The 17,509-nt window shown below is 35.4% G+C and overlaps 1 protein-coding gene across 1 annotated transcript; it reads left to right on the plus strand.

The window, feature by feature from the left end:
• Nucleotides 1–8,915: 8,915 nt before the first annotated feature.
• LOC109020837 (uncharacterized mitochondrial protein AtMg00810-like) lies at nt 8,916–10,506 on the plus strand. Its single transcript, XM_019003367.2, has 3 exons — nt 8,916–8,961; nt 9,044–9,176; nt 9,693–10,506. The coding sequence occupies exons 1-3, from the start codon at nt 8,916–8,918 to the stop codon at nt 10,504–10,506; spliced, it is 993 nt and encodes a 330-aa protein (XP_018858912.2).
• Nucleotides 10,507–17,509: the final 7,003 nt, after the last annotated feature.

The raw sequence follows: 17,509 nt of genomic DNA on the forward strand, positions 1-17,509 counted from the left end.
TTCAAATATGTATTTCAAGTCCAGGGGACTTTATGCAAGGACTTTTAGCTTTGTGGGCTCGATACTTATGGAATTGCAAGTGTAAATATTTAATTAGATGTAAAATATTATTTCACTTGTCAAATAAAGTTAATTCACATTATTCAATTAATACTCTTATTTTAACACATAAAGCTCTTTTAACCCAAGATATTTAAAAGTATTAATACCGCATAATTGACCATTTATCATACCCCCCAACTGACTTTTTGCTAGTCCCTAGCAAATAAAGTGAATGAAATCATACCAAAGGAAAGTTACTAACCACAATTCCAATAAATCTGAAAATCATATGCCATGAAATAAATTTGTTGAGTTTAAGAACACTAGAGATAGAATAATCTGAATTTTGGTATCAACTGGAAGATTTATACACTATTTAGTTAATCAACCAAGGGAATTAAATGTAACAAAGTTGCTTTCCTTTAAGTGCATGGGAATAAGGTTAGAATTCTAAAATCGACTACCAAGAGGCATTAACAGTTTCAATTACAACAGCTAATCTGAGATAACCACATGGTGTTACTCTAATTCAAAACCATTTGTAGTGGCGGCTTTCACGCTATTACCCTTTAAAAGGCACCTATTCTTTTATTTAGTAAGGACCCCGGTAATAGGCAGCCTTTTCCAAAACACATATGTAAACCATGCATGAAAACCTTTTTATTTCACTTCTTTTCTTTTATTTTCTTTTTATTTTATTTATTTATTATTTTTTTTTTTATCCCTGGCTTGTCCATTTAATAATACACTTCAGATTTCTTCCCTAGCCATTAGGATATAGTTCATTAGTGTCCCAAATAACCGAAAAAAATCTACAAATAATGACCCAATGTAGTCTTTCTAAGCATTTTGGGCATGTGTTATGTGTTTTAGCAAAGCTTTTGACATCTTTCCCTTGGTTTAAAAACTAAATAAAATGGATAAGTCCCTCTTTTGACCTATACTCCAATTTGCACTACATTCCCCATGTTCCATGACCTCAACAAATCATTTTTTCAGTTCACTTTCCAGCATGTAAAATTAAAAAATAGGGATTTTAATCTGCTTTGAACTCATTACCAGCACTCTCCCAAGGACAATGTATCATATGCACATGGAGTTAGAGCCTTTATTGATTTTGCTCTGGCCTCTACCGATAGTCGCGGTTACGTAGTGTCCATGTCGAGGGTCAAATATATGTGTGCTATAGGATTGGATGAAGTAAAACGTTATATATTTTATGAATGTTATGGATTTTTGGTTTACCCGATGTGTATTGCATGGTGAGCTATACTAACAATCAACCGAGTTTATGTTTGGTCATGGTATTAATATGTGGCACATGGATGAAAATAATGAGCGAGATGACTTTAATGAGCGGGATGAGATGGAGGAGATGTTGGGTGACATTAAAGCTGAGATGTTTATGGATGAAATAGTTGAGGACGCCTCAAGTGGTTGAGGGACTAAATTGGGGAGAATTTCTCTACAACGTAGGAAGATGCAAAAGTGTGAGCTTTATCTTAGATGTACAAAACACAGCAAAATTCATTTATTGTGTAGCTGCTTCACGTTAAGTCATTGTGTGGAATGTCAACAAAAGCATTCAACATGGTCTTGGACTTATTTAATGAGGTGCTTTTTGAAGGTTTTGCGTTGCTGAAATTTTTTTATGAAGCGAAACAGTTGAGAAAAGGGTTAGGGCTTGAGTACAAGTCCATATATGCATGCAAGAATGATTGTGTTTTGTTTTGGAAGAAGAATGAGGAAAAACAGGCTTGTCTTGTATACGAAAAGTTAAAGTGGAAGGGTAAGAAAAATGTTTTGGTGAAAATTTTACGTTATTTCCCGTTGAAACCCTGATTGCAAAGGCTATATATGTGTGAAACAATAGCTCAAGATATGAGGTGGCATGAGGAGAAAAGAGTTAAGGATGACGAATATATGAGGCACCCAGTTGGCTCACTTGCATGGCAAAGGTTTGATGATCAATACCCAGAATTTGAAAACGAGCTCGTAATGTGCGTAGTGTTGATTCCATATAATCTTCCACCATGGAGGTGCATGAAGGCACCAAACTTTCTGTTAAATTTACTTATCCTTGACCCAAGATCACCTGGGAATGATATTGACGTATTCATACAGCCGTTAATTAAAGAGTTGAAACATGAGTCAAAACTTTTGATGCTTACAAGTTGACATCTTTTCAGATGCATGCTGCAGTAATGTGGAGGATAAATAATTATTCAGCATATGAGAATATTTTTAGTTATAGTACTAAAGGGAAGTTAGCGTGTCCCACATGCAATAAAGAAACTGCAAGTGAGTGGCTAAAATATTTGCAAAAGATGTGCTTCATGGGCCATCGATGGTATCTGACAGCAAATCATGCCTGGCGAGGAGAAGGCGCTAAACTAGATGGGAGAGTTGAGGACAGAACTGCACCGAATGAGTTAACTAGGGACGAGATAGTCAAACAGTTATTGGAAGTTAGAGTGAACAATTTTGGCAAAAAGGTCGGGGAAAGAACAAGGGAAAACGAGGCGCTGCAGAATTGAATTGGACAAAATGTAGTATTTTCTTTGACTTACCGTATTGGCCATCATGCATGTTGCGACATAGTTTGAATGTAATGCACATAGAGAGGAATATTTGTGATAATATTATGGGAAATTTGGTGAGCATTAATAAAAAGACAAAGGACACTATTAAGGCAATGAAAGATCTTGAGAGAATGAGAATTAAACATATCTGCATTTACGAATGGAAGACAATGGGGTGGTTATGCCGCATGCATGTTTTACGATGACAAGGGATGAGAGGATGGATTTTTGCAAATGGTTGCATGGTGTGAAGTTGCCGGACGGTCATGCCTCCAATCTCAATAGATGTGTGAGCCCTGATGATTGGAAAATAAGTGGACTAAAAAGTCATGATTGTCACGTATTTTTGCAGAAATTTTTACTAGTGGGAATTCATGGGAAACTGACTTCTAATGTTTGTGTCGCCATAACCGAACTTTGCATGTTTTTCAACGATTTGTGCTCTTGGGTAGTAAATCGAGATATGTTACGGAAGATGGAAGAAGACATTGCTACTATACTGTGTAAATTCACAAATCTTTCCACCATCAGTTTTTGATGTAATGGTTCATTTAGCAATACATTGGAGGTACTGTTAGGTGACCAGTGTAGTTCCGTTGGATGTATCCAGTTGAAACATGTTTGGGTAGATTGAAGTGCACTGTTGGGAATAAAACCCGAGCTGAGGGTTCAATAACAGAGGAGGAATGGTTGACATTTTGCTCTCTATATCTTCGTGGTGTTGAGACACGATTTAATCGTGAAGAGCAGAATGCTGATCTTGCTGCTCCTCCCCCTCTTGAGCTATTAGTGTCTTCCCAAAATGTACGGCCCTTGGGTGCACAAACGGGATACGACTTAATTAGTGGAGAGTTAGGAAAAGTTCGATGGTACGTGTTGAATAATTTTGTCAAGAGATTGATGACTATCTCAGGTATGTTGCTGCATACTTAGAATAATTCTAATTAAAAAAATTATTATATAACTCTTGTGTTCAAGTATCCTATCCTTTTGTACTTCTATACAATGAGCACATGGACAAACTTAGGACAGAGGCATAGAGAATATAGAGGTGAGACACAAAGAAGAATTTCTCGGATAGTTTGAACAACGCCTATACATTTTAAATGTCCCATGACTTAAAATCACTTTGAACCATCTTAATTCTTGTTTACTTTTAATAATTTTGTTACTATTTCAATTGTTAGATTTTGGAACAACGTGCTAATGATCCTACATCAGTTTCTTCTGAATTGCATGCATTGGCCTGTGGTCCCTCACACTGCATGCACGGTTTGAGGTTATAGATTCCATACTATGGACAATGAACGTAATCGAAAGACGTAAAACGGTGGTGTGTTGGTTGAGGGAAGTCATGGAATAGATGATATTGACTACTATAGTGTCATACGTGAAATTTTCTGATTAAAATACATGGGTGAGAATGTGACATATGTTTTTAAACAGTGGTCAGGTTTCGATATATAGGGATAGTCACTTTACGAGTGATAATACTGCATGTAAATGGTAGGAAGATGATCCATTCATATAGGCATGTCAAACTACCAAATTCTATTACTTGGTTGATCTAATGAAAGGGGCCGATGAAGATAGTTGAGAGATAACTTGGCGAGTCGCACATAAATTTGTGCCTCAGAATATCTATGAAGTAGGAATGGTAGATCATAGTGAAGATGAAGATGGCATTCCGATTATAGAGGCCTACCAAGAAGATGGAGAGGGTATTAATTTATTTGTTGACCTCGGTGCACTTGAACTAATCCCCTTATGTAGAGATAATGCCCCACCTGTATATCTCGACCTATCAAATGATCATTCAGTTCATGAAGTAAGTGAAGAAGAAGAAGAATAAGAAGAGTCTGAAGAAGAAGAAGAAGACTCCAAAGTGGAAGTCGATGAAGAAGACGAAGAATAAGATGATGATAACGAAGATGTTATTGAAGTCAATTTTGAAACAAGCATGCAAAATACATTTGGAGATGAATAAAAGTATTAAATATTTTATTTACATAGGTGACAATACAATACATTTTTATAAATTATTCTATCCTAATTTTTTTTTAAATATTAATCATTTTCAAGCATGCCACCAAAATGACAATGCAGAAATGTGCCTCCTCCCCTAAGTCTCGAATCCGTTCACGACTCCCTAACGGAGGACTCTGCTCCTGAACAAGTTGATACACAGGAGACAAACAACCAGTCGACGCATACCAGAAAGGAAATTTTGTTGACAATTAATTATATTTCAATACTTTGGGAACTGTATTTAATAATTTTAAAAATATTAGCTGATACTTATTACATCTTAACATGTGGCCATGCTCTGGAAAGAAATAGAAGGTACAGAAAAATCAAGGTCAACATTCCTAATAACTTTACTGGAGGAGTGGATGATAGTGCAACATCGTTTTCCTCCTAGCTTATGCCTCATTTTATGTGCGATCATGGAGAGATGTTCTGAATGAGGAGAAGGATCACATTCGGAGTCGTGTGCTGGTGAATTTATATACTAACGTAAATTTTTTTAGAGATATTATGATTTTATAGGTTTGACGCAATTCACTTTTTAGGATGAATTCGACCTCAATTTTGGTCGTAGCGAGGATGTGTGAACTATGAATGAATTGACGGCTACATTATTTCGGCGTCACAAGGGACGATGTCATGACCACTTCAAGAGATTCGAGATGTTGGAAGAGGCTGTTTAGTTCCCTTTTCAGAAAATAAGTTAGACGATTGGAGGAAGTGTTGTGATCTTTTCACAAGTCTAGATTATCAAGTATTATAGATATATTTCCTATAAGTTATTTACATCTATATTGGCTTCATATATTATATTTAACATTATTAATTTTTCACGCAACACTTCAGTTCTATCAATGTACAGAATAGAATGACTTTGACAATCCACCTTCGCGCCAGTTCAAGGTCATTCCAATGTCTTGCCAATAAAATGGAAATTAATAACTTATTAAAATTTACTCATTTTTATCACATTCTTTTATTTAAGTACTAACATTATTTTTTAAAATTACTAATGTGGGTTTGTTAGAAACGTGATAATCCTGAAAACTTCTCCCTCATTCATGTATTTGTTGTTACTCACACTGATGAGTACAATGAATGGGTTGATCATGTCGTTAAAGATAATTATGTAAGCGAGGTTATTTTCTGTAAATTCATATTATGTTTGATTCATCATTTCTTTTAATATGTTACTTATTGTGTGCTTTTGTTGTAATTGTAGGAAAAACTAATTGAGATCCAATCAGCCTTTGAGGAATCCTCTCTTAGTGACATAAACATATTAACGCAAGTGCTCAGGACCAAGTCTAGTTTGGTAAGAAGTTTGGGACGTTCTTTCAAGCGTGTCGGTTCATCTTCCACGACCTCGACTTCGGAAGTGAACACTCTTACTAAAGATTTAGATACAGCACGCCAAGAAATTGAGAAGATGAAGTCGAGACATGTTAAGATTTGTTGAGATTTGATTAACATTAGTTTTGGAGATAACCTTTACTACACATAGTTTTGGAGATCTTATTTTCTTTCCTTGCTGATCAGATCATGAGGTGATCTATATATGTGTATATATTATAGCCTTTTGACATGGAAATAAAATAACCAAAAAATACAGCTTTCTCAATTCTTTTTGTCATGGTATCAGAGTAATGATCCTATTGCTTCTGTAAATTTCTGCTTACTCTGACTAAACATGTCTGCACCTACGATTGATCCAGCAGATCCTCTGTTTCTTCACCCTTCTGATCATCCTGGCATGATCCTTGTTCCAAAAGTCTTAGATGGAACAAATTATGCCATGTTGAAACAATCGTTGCTGATCAGTCTTAGTGCCAAAAAGAAATTGGGATTCATCAAAGGAACTATTATCATTCCAGATGAAACCGATCCCAAATTCTCTTTATGGTAGCATTGCAATGATATGGTACTCTCTTGGATATTCAATTCTCCAAGTCAAGATCTTATACACAGTGTTCTCTATGCTACAACTCCCTCAGAAATTTGGACAGATCTTCAAGAACGATTCTTTCAAGGTGATTTTTCTCATCATTATCAAAATCAACGGTCTATTGTTGAACTGAAACAGAATCAAGAATCCATTTTTTCTTATTATACCAAGATGAAAATGTTGTGGGATGAGCTAACCATTTGCAGCCCCTCAATCACATGCATATGTGGAGGTCAAAAAGATCTAAAAGAAAAGGAAGAAAGAATTTGACTTGGTCAGTTTCTTATGAGACTCAATGAGACATACTCTGTTGTACGAGGACATATTATGCTCATGCATCCTTTACCAACTGTCAAAAAGGCATACTCACTTTTATGTGAAGATGAAAAGCAGCGAGGCCTCACTGAAACAAAAAGCAGTGATCTTATCCATGTCATGAGTATCCATACTTATGACAACTCCAAGGAGTCACAAATTGTGGCTTCAAGACAACCAAAACAGTGGTCATCCACTCATTCCAAGCCTCAAGGCAATCGAAAACCTCTTCATTGCTCTTATTGTGAAGGCACTACTCACATTGTGGAGCGATGCTATTTTCTCAATGGATTCCCCATTGGACACAAACTGCATGGCAAAGAAGTTCAGCCACCCAATCGAAGCAGAAAAACCGTTGCTCACCAAGCCAGTGCAGAAATCATTACACACAAGTCCTCCATCGATCCTACTCCTCAATTTACCTCTAAAGAACTTGCCAAAATCATAGCCTTTTTTAATGGTAAACAACCTGTCCAAGCAAACTATATAGGTATTTCTGCCCATTTTTGTTCTTCCTTTACTGCACAAAAGACAGACTTGAGTCACTGGATCATGGACAGTGGCGCCACTAATCAAATAGCCACATCTGTTCCAATTACTTCTCCTCTCTCTTCTCAAGTAACCTCGCCTATTGGTGCTTGCTCTGCCATAACTAGCATAGGCTCCACACAACTTTCAACCCACATGCATGTTAAAAACATACTTTGTGCTCCATCTTTCCATGTCAATTTATTGTCGGTTAGTCAACTCACAGCTGCCTTAAATTATTCTATTCACTTCTTTCGTACTTTTTGTGTATTGCAGGACCTAACTTCGAAGAAGATGATTGGTTTGGGGAAGCAAATTAATGGATTGTACTACTTCTTGCCATCAATAAAATATGCATCATCTACCACACCGATCACTTATCATGTGGACTCCACTCCAAAAATTCCATGGCACCAGCAATTAGGACATCCCTCCAAGGGACCTTCACAGTTTTTGAGTCATGTTATTCCTTCATTTGTATTTAATTCTCAGCATTTGTGTGAAACTTGCCATTTGGCTAAGCAAACACGACTACCTTTTGCTTCTAGTACTATTCAAACTTTACATTCTTTTGATCTTCTTCACTATGACATTTGGGGACCCCTTCATACTGCAACTCATACAAGAGCACATTATTTTTTAACCATTCTCGATGACTATACTCGATTGACATGGATATTTCTCATGCAATTCAAATCCGAAACACAAGGGTTACTAAAAACCTTCATCTCCTTTGTTAATACTCAGGTTAATTGCCAAGTTAAATGTATTCGTAGTGATAATGGCTTAGACTTCATATCAATGAAACCATATTTTTCCAATCTTGGCTTATCATTTCAAAGCTCTTGTCCATCTACACCTCAACAAAATGGTGTAGTTGAACGAAAGCATCAACATATCTTAAATGTTGGCAGAGCCTTAAGAATTAATGCTAATCTTCCATTGCAATTTTGGGGGGAGAGTTTGCTCACTGCCACCTATCTTATCAATCAACTTCCTACCCCTGTGCTGCAACATAAATCTCCCTATGAACTATTGTATAACAAGCCACCCATTTACTCTCATATACAAGAGTTTGGATGTCTTTGTTATGCAACAAACCTGCACCCCACTCACAAATTTGACTCTCGTGCCAGAAAATGCATCTTTGTTGGCTATCCCATTGTTCATATAGCTTATATGATCTCAAAACTCACCAATTGTTCTCAAGTCAAGATGTCATCTTTCATGAGGAAATTTTTACTTTTCATACCACAGAATCCTCCCCAGCCACAACCATTTCTCAACCAGAGATAAGAATACCCTACTGAGTCACCCTCTCTTCCAAATCCACTTAATTCACTATTACCCGAGACTACTTCCACAGAAAATCCCTCATCTCCTGTCTCATCTCCAACCTCACCTCTTCGTAGAAGTGAACATACCAGAAAACCATCCATCCTTCTTCAAGATTTCATTGTGGACAAGTGAGTACAATGCGATCAAATGCAACCTCCGACCAGGAATCTTCATCCAAGTCAGGTACTTGGTACCCTTTAAGTAACTACATTTCATATGATTCTTTATCTTCTAATCATAAACATTTTGTCAATGCTATTTCAAGTGTTCTCGAACCACCCATGGCAAAAGGCTATGCAATGTGAACTTGATGCCCTCACTACTCAAAAGACATGGCCTTTGGTTCCTTTGCCTACTGGTCATCGTCCCATTGGCACAATTGAATGCTACAAAGCACGGTTAGTTGCCAAAGGATTTTCTCAACATGAAGGCTTGGATTACACTGAAAAATTTGCACCTGTTGCTAAGTTAACAACTGTTTGATGTCTTCTTGTTGCTACTACTGCTAAACAATGGCCATTACATCAAATGGATGTGACCAATGCCTTCCTTCATGGTGATTTAGAAGAAGAGGTATATATGACTCCACCACCGAGTCTTTTTCGACAAGGGGATAAGCTTGTATGTCGACTGCATAAGTCCCTCTATGGACTTAAACAAGCCCCTTGAAATTGGTTTGCAAAATTCTCTCATGCTATCAAAAAGGCTGGTTTTGTTCAATCACATTCAGATTATTCTTTATTTGTTAAGACTAAAGGTCCATCTACAACTATGGTGCTTATCTATGTAGATGACATAGTGATAACAGGCAATGATGCTAGTGCTATATAGAGTCTCAAAGATTTTTTGCATCAACAATTTCATATCAAAGATCTCAATTCTTTAAAGTTTTTTCTTGGCTTGGAAGTTGCAAGGTCCAAAGAAGGCATTGTAATCTCTCAACGAAAGTATACCTTAGAGATTATAGATAATGTTGGTTACTTGGGTGCTCAACCTTCAAACTTTCCAATAGAAGTAAATCTAAAGCTCACAGATGATCAAGGTGATTTGCTGCATGATCCAGAGCGCTATAGGAGATTAGTTGGGCAATTAATCTATCTCACAATCACAAGATCAGACATTACATACTCAATCAATATCCTAAGCCAATTTATATATGCACCTAGAAAGCCTCATTGGGATTCTGCTCTTCGCATTATTAAATACCTTAACAGAAGTCCAGGTCTCGGCTTGTTATTCTCAGCAAGCAATTCTTTCAACTTGAAGGCTTATTGTGATGCAAATTGGGCAAACTGTCCTATGACTCGAAGATCAACTACAAGTTATTGTGTGTACTTGGGAAATTCATTGATTTCATGGAAAGCCAAGAAACAAAAAACAGTCTCTAGATCATCCTCGGAAACTGAGTACAGGTCCATGGCAACAGCAACTTGTGAACTAACTTGGCTCAGATTTTTGCTTAATGACATGCAGATTTCCACAAAGTTATTATGTGATAATCAAGTTGCACTTCACATAGCAGCAAATCCAGTATATCATGAGAGTACCAAGCACATAGAACTCGATTGCCATGTTGTAAGAGAAAAGATACAAGAAGGTCAAACTGTTACAGAATTTGTTCCATCTCAATTGCAGCTGGCAGATGTTTTTACAAAAGCTCCTGGAGGAAACATGTTTAAAGACTTAAGAAGCAAGTTGAACATGCTGGATATACATGCTCCAACTTGAAGGGGAGTGTTAAGATTTGTTGAGATTTGATTAACGTTAGTTTTGGAGATAACCTTTACTTCACATATTTAGGAATTTGTAATCCCTTCATTCAAGGGAATTAGGTGAGATTTTATTTTCTTTCCTTGCTGATCAGATCATGAGGTGATCTATATATGTGTATAGCCTTTTGACATGGAAATAAAATAACAGAAAAATACAGCTTTCTCAATTCTTTTTGTCAAGACAATAGGAGTTGGTGTCTCTCTTATTGCGATAATCTGATTTAGAGATGCATTTGTAGGAGCAACAAAGAGATTGCAATGAGATAATACACATTGAAATCCAAGAGCAAATACAGAGGGAGATGGTGGTTCAGATGAAATGTGTTATGTCACTTCAGAAGGATCGCTGTGGGTGAGGAAAGAAGAAGAAATGATCAATATACTATCATCATTATCTTTATTAGAAACTTTTATTGTCTATTTTTGCAACTCTATAAGACATTATTAATTGTTATATGTATGATGTAATATGAAACAATTTGTATGCTTTTTAATTTTGTAAAATTACTATTTCGGATCAAAACGTTCGCATGTAAAGAACAAACGTTTGAACATGGCTTCACGTTTGAACAAAATACCACCAAATTCAAGCAAGATGATCGAACGTAAGAAATTACATTCGTTCATTTCAATGCACAAACAATCTAAACATTCGAATGATTAGATTAGATACGTGCGAATGATAACCCAACATCCGAACTTTAAAAATTTTATGTTCAAACGCTTCTCCATTAATATCTGAATGCTACATTCAAACTTCTCCGAGAAACAACGAACTTAAATATCATTCATGCAAAGCAAAAAAAACGAACATCTAATTTTATATGTTATAATGTTAATCGGTCGGGTTAACATTCGAACATTGGTTTTTACGTGCAAACGTTACTTTTTGTGACAGATTTTAACTGTCATGAAAAAACATCACATTTGAAAGTTACATCTAATGGGAGACTTCCAACAGTCACAAAAAAGTTTTTTGTGATGGTTGAACAATAAACCTGATATGAACCCGCGAGAATGAAATCCATTGAACCCACAATCAATTTGAAAACTTCCCAAGAAAGCCAAAATCAAGTCAATGGATGGAGAATCTAGACCTGATGATAAGTCATTTCAAGAACCTAGATTATATTAAAATCTAGACCCGTTGAAGAACCCGTCTCAAGAACCCAGATTACAAAGGATGAATGCCACAAAGGTTGTGATTTACCTTTGATAAGTTCAAAAGTTCAATTAAGAACAAGATGAGTAAAACTCAACTCACAATGAATAAATTCATCAAATTTCATAAACTTCTTAAAATGAGGCTACAAAGAGTTTTCAAAACCAAAACCTAATTAAAACCCTAAATAAAATAAAGCCCCTTTTACCCAAAATGCCCCTGGATGAACAGTGTCACGACTACAGTAATGCTACAATAACATCTTGAATTCCTAGTTCCTAAAAAGTAACTTTCCAAATAAGCCCTTGGCCAAAATACAAGGCCTTCCCAAAAATGCTAGTTCATAAGAAATAATAAATTTCCCAACTTGCCCTTAAATAGCTGCCCCCTTAAGTCCTTCTCATTATAAATCTAATTATTCTAGACTAATAAAATAAGTCCTTTAAATGAATTAATCATGTTGAAAGCCTTCAAGTGCTCAAAGCCTTTAAGTCATATTGTTGCCCTCTTCCATAGTGTGTATCAAATGAATCAAAACTGGATCTTCATCCTTCAAGCCCATCTTGAATGTTGGGCTCTTGCTAGACTCGTCCCAAGTGGATTGTGTCGCCTCATTGATCTTCTTGGCTATTGATCTTATGATTGACCCATCTGAAACTTGCAAAAGATATTTAAGACTGGCACACTTTGGTTCCCATCATTCCCACTCTCCTCAAAAGGATTCGACCTCGAATCTCCACCTGGATCAAAGAGAAAAATATTAGTAACATTGAAAAATGTTAGTAAAGTGCCACAAAGACTTTGTGACACCTTTTAGGTGATGGTGATGGTGACGGTCTCAAACCGTCACAAAAGGTATTTGTGATGGTTTGGTTATTTTTTGTGACAAAATCTGTTGTAGTGAGTAATCTATATAGTTAGTATAGAAGCTTATATTACTATATGCATTACTAGATATATTACTATAGTACATATATATACTAACTCCGTATAATATTTCCCTAGTCTATATCTAAATATATCCCATACTCCATATATATATATATATATATATATTAATACCGAGAGCATTACCACAAACATAATAATTGCATTTTTGTAAAAATTTTAAAAAAATCATTCCTTTTTTGTTTGAACGTTTAAAATCAATGTCCGGACAGTACGAGAAATAACATAATGTTTGAACGTATTAGTTATAACATCCGAATGTTACTTGTATATATGTAGTGCCTCCGAACGTCGAACAACATTACCACCCACATCCAAAATTTGAACCGTCACACTCAGCCATCAATTCCATCCAACGCCACCGTCAATCACCACCACAACTGTCACAAAAAAAGTTAGTGTCCATCTCTCTCCCTTTTTGATGGGTACCAAGATAGTCTTAAAGATTCTTTGCAAGTTCCAGATGGGTCAATTACAAGGTCAAGAGCTAAGAAGATTAAGGAGGCAATGCAAGGATTGGCACAATCCACTTGAGATGAAGCTAGCAAGACTCCAACACTCAAGATGGTCATGAAGGATGAAGTTCTAGTTTTAATTCATTTGATAAGTTATGGAAGAGGGCAACAATATGACTTAAAGGCTTTGGGCCCTTGAAGGCTTTCAATTTATTTAATTCATTTAAATGACTTATTTTATTAGTTTAGAATTATTGAGTTTAATTATGAGAAGGACTTAAGGGGGGGCCTAGTCAAGGACATATTGGAAAATTTATTATTTTGTTGAACTAGGGTTTCAAGAAGTACTGTAGTGAACTAGGGTTTCAAAAGTACTGTAGTGAACTAGGGTTTCAAAAGTACTGTAGCCGAGTTACTATAGCGTCGTACTGTAACCGTGGCACTATTCACACAGGGTTATTTTTGAAAGATGGGACATTATTTTGGCTAGGGTTTTACTAAGGTTTTGGTTTAAATACTCTTTGTAACCTCATTTTAATTAGTTTATGAAATTTGATGAATTTATTCATTGTGAGTTGAGTTTTACTCCTCTTGTTCTTAACTGAACTTTTGAACTTATCAAAGGTAAATCACAACCTTTGTGGCATTCCTCCTTTGTAATTTGGGTTCTTGAGACGGGTTCTTCAACGGGTCTAGATTTTAATATAATCTAGGTTCTTGAAACGACTTCTCATCAGGTCTAGATTGTCTATCCATTGACTTGATTTTTTGGCTTTCTTAGGGAGTTTTCAAATTGATTGTGGGTTCAAGGGATTCCATTCCTGCGGGTTCATATCACTTTTATTGTATTTTTTTTTTAACGTTTTTAAGGGGTTTCAATATGAACTGAAATCCATTTGGGGCCAAATTTGTAACTTAATGTTCCAACCACCATGAGTGGCCAATGGCCAAATGGTCACTGTAGATAGTCTACACTTCGTGTATATTTTAATTTCTATTGTGGCCATTACAAGATTAACGTCTTATTTAAGAAAATCGAAAATGGCTGAGTCAAATCAACCATTTCTGGGTATGAACGTCCGTCCGAAAGTGCCACTGGCAACGTTCAAACAATCAGCTCAAGAAAAACGTTTCCAAATTCCAAAGCAGTGTCACTTGTACTTTGAGTGTATGTTAATTTACGTTCGAACATATATACTAGGGGTGTAAAAATTAACTGAGAATCGAAAAACTGAATCGAACTAGCCCGAACCGGTGGAATCAATCCAGTTTTGGACTAGTTCCCTTAGTTCCAAAACTGGCTGGTACCGGTCCGATTTTGGTTCTACTTTTTTTAAGACAGGACTGGTTCACTATATTATATATTTTAAATTAATTTTTTTAATATTATATAATATATATAATAATATAAATTATAATTAAATTTATTTGATCATATGCTTTAAGCATAAAATATATATATGAATAACATTTTATGGCCTAATAATCAATTCTCAACATATTCCTTTTGATCAATAATACATAATACATTAGTAATACCAATATACAATAGTATATTAATTACATTTTCCTGAATTAATTAGTATATATTAGTACACTAATGTATATTGGTATATTAATTACATTTTATACCCTATTACTAATACTATTAGTTTTAATAATCCACTTTAAATCTATATATAAATAACTATATAAATTATTATAGTAATATTAATTGTACTAATACTCTATCACTATATGATACTATAGTGATATAGTTATATTGATAGTTATACTAGTACTATTATATAGTTATACTAAATTAAAATTACTATAACAATACTAATATATAGTTATACTAATCAGTAATTACTATAACTTTAACTAATATTTATACTAATACTAAATTAGTTATACTAAATTACTATAAATTATAACTTTTTTATGACAAATTTGTATTGTATTAAAACCGGACCAGAACTGGTAAAACTGGAGGTACCGGTTTAAGAGGGTAACCGATACATAATCGGTTTTAAAAAATACAACATCGGATGAACATCTGAAGTGTCGAGATATGCAACACAAGGTTACCTGCCCCCGTTCATGACATATAAGAGGCATTGTTCCTAACATGCATATAGCATTATGCAATATTCGCAGTGGATAATTATTTTTTAAGGAATACTATGCACCAAACTTATAATATCTCAATTCATTAAAGCGTAATCCATTCTTACTTAACAAAATAAACATCTACGATTATAGTATGGGTCTCAGAAGACTGTAATCTCTAAACATGGGAGACCAGACTCCATATTTACATTACCAAAATACACTATTGGGCCAGTTCGTCAAGTAACTCGCGTAACTCAAAGACGAGGCCAGAATACTTCCAAAAAAAAATTAACTATGGAAGATGTAGCTTCGCGTCGCGTCTGCGGTGTCTAGTCAACTTCCTCCAGTCTACCAGTGTCCGCTCCCTGCTATGTTCCTGACACATTGCCTACCATTCGGGGGAATGATAGTTGGGACTACCACGTTGAGATTTGATTATAAATCTCAGCAAGTTAACATGAAACTTCCACACAGGTTAATGATGCATGCATGACAATAAAAGCATGAATGCACAATCAAAGTCAATAGTAAACATAACATAAATTGACATAACATGGCATGAAATAATAAGTATGACGTGACCTGACATAACATGGCATGAGCTGACATAATTTGAACTGAAACTGAAACTTTGCTTGACGTAACATAAACTTGAAACTTGACATGAACGTAAACTTGAACATAACATAACGAAACATGACTTGAACGTGAAATACATGAACTTGGAATCTTATTCAATAGACTTAATTAATAAAGTAACCATACGGGTGCTACACGGATCCCCTTGAACTATGTGTCCCTACCGATTGCCGCATCACAACACAGGTGTCTATACTAGCTATGAGTGCATTAATACGTACTTCACAATTGTTGTAGCCTCACGTATTCCACATGTCACAATCGTTGTGTCTCACTTAGTGTATGCTCCATAGTTGTTGTGACCCCATGAATTGATTGTGCCACACTTGTTTTGGACACACGTAAAATAAAGTGTGGTTCCATCGGTGTTAGTGCCTAGCGTGCTCTGGTGAACAGCTAGTTAGGCCCCATTCGCAACCTGTTGACTGTACTATGTCAACCCAAGCAATTTCACACCTATTTAGACACTCTAGCGGGAACAAAGGAGTTCCACTAGGATATTATTCTATCCTAGCGTTTAGGGTCGTGATTGACATGAATAACTTAACAAGACTATTCTTGAGATACACAAACTATATTCGAGATGGGATGACATGAATACAAAAAAACAGAAGTCCTAACGTAGCGTAACATGGCGTGAACGTAAGACGACAGTCGTGACATACTTTGGGACAGAAATGGAATAGACAACATTTCGTAACATGGCATACATGTAACAGGCAATATTTCATAACATGACATAACATGTAACATACTACATTTCGTAACATGGCATAACATGTGGCAGTGAATATTACATCGCATGACATACATGTAAAACCATACTTGAACTTTTTAGTTTTTCTTCTAAGTTCAAAACAGATTTTGTTTCTAACTTGTTTGATCAACCTCTTGATCCATGACTTATAAAGATGTGATCTTCAAACCAAAATATCACATTGTTTAAAAAGGTGTCCTAAAACAGATCCAAGCTTCAAACTCAAGATCACATGGTTAAAAATCAACCAAAATATAAATTTAGCCAAGAACATCATCACTTTGGCCTAATCAAAAATCTTCTTGCATAAAATTCCATATCTTCGAAACTGTCATAAAATATCTTCAAAATAACATTCTAACATGTTAGGATATTCCAATAAAAATAGCAAAGTCATTGGAGTAAGATTAAACATAAAAGATTTAAACTTTCTCAAAACATAAATTGTTTTTCCTCTTCCAATTTCTAAGTTTCTAGATCTAGGAAAATATATCACCAAAAATTTTAATCATGCAACAAATACTCAACCAATAATCATATACACATGTTAAAGTATTCCATAAAAATTTTGGACCAAGATCTATTCATTAGCTTGGTCAAAACTCTAAAATATAACACATTCTCTAATTTATAGTCCAGAATGACCTTTATGGGGTTTAAACAACCTTTTATTGATCAAATGATCTCCAAATGAACAAATAATGTATCCACATAAACTAGACTAAAAGAGGAACAACTTTCATGAAGGAAACTTTGTGAGAAAAAACTTACAAAAAATTCGAATCAGGTGTTTGAAAGAGATAAGAAAAACTACCCGAGAGTGTCTTTTGTATTCTATCAAGGAAAAGTGTAAAGGAGGGTTGCTTTTCATGGGAAGTGGACTGGAGAGCCTCTTACACAAGTT

The sequence above is a fragment of the Juglans regia genome, chromosome 12 (genome assembly GCF_001411555.2).
Source record: "Juglans regia cultivar Chandler chromosome 12, Walnut 2.0, whole genome shotgun sequence".
NCBI classification, from domain to species: domain Eukaryota; kingdom Viridiplantae; phylum Streptophyta; class Magnoliopsida; order Fagales; family Juglandaceae; genus Juglans; species Juglans regia.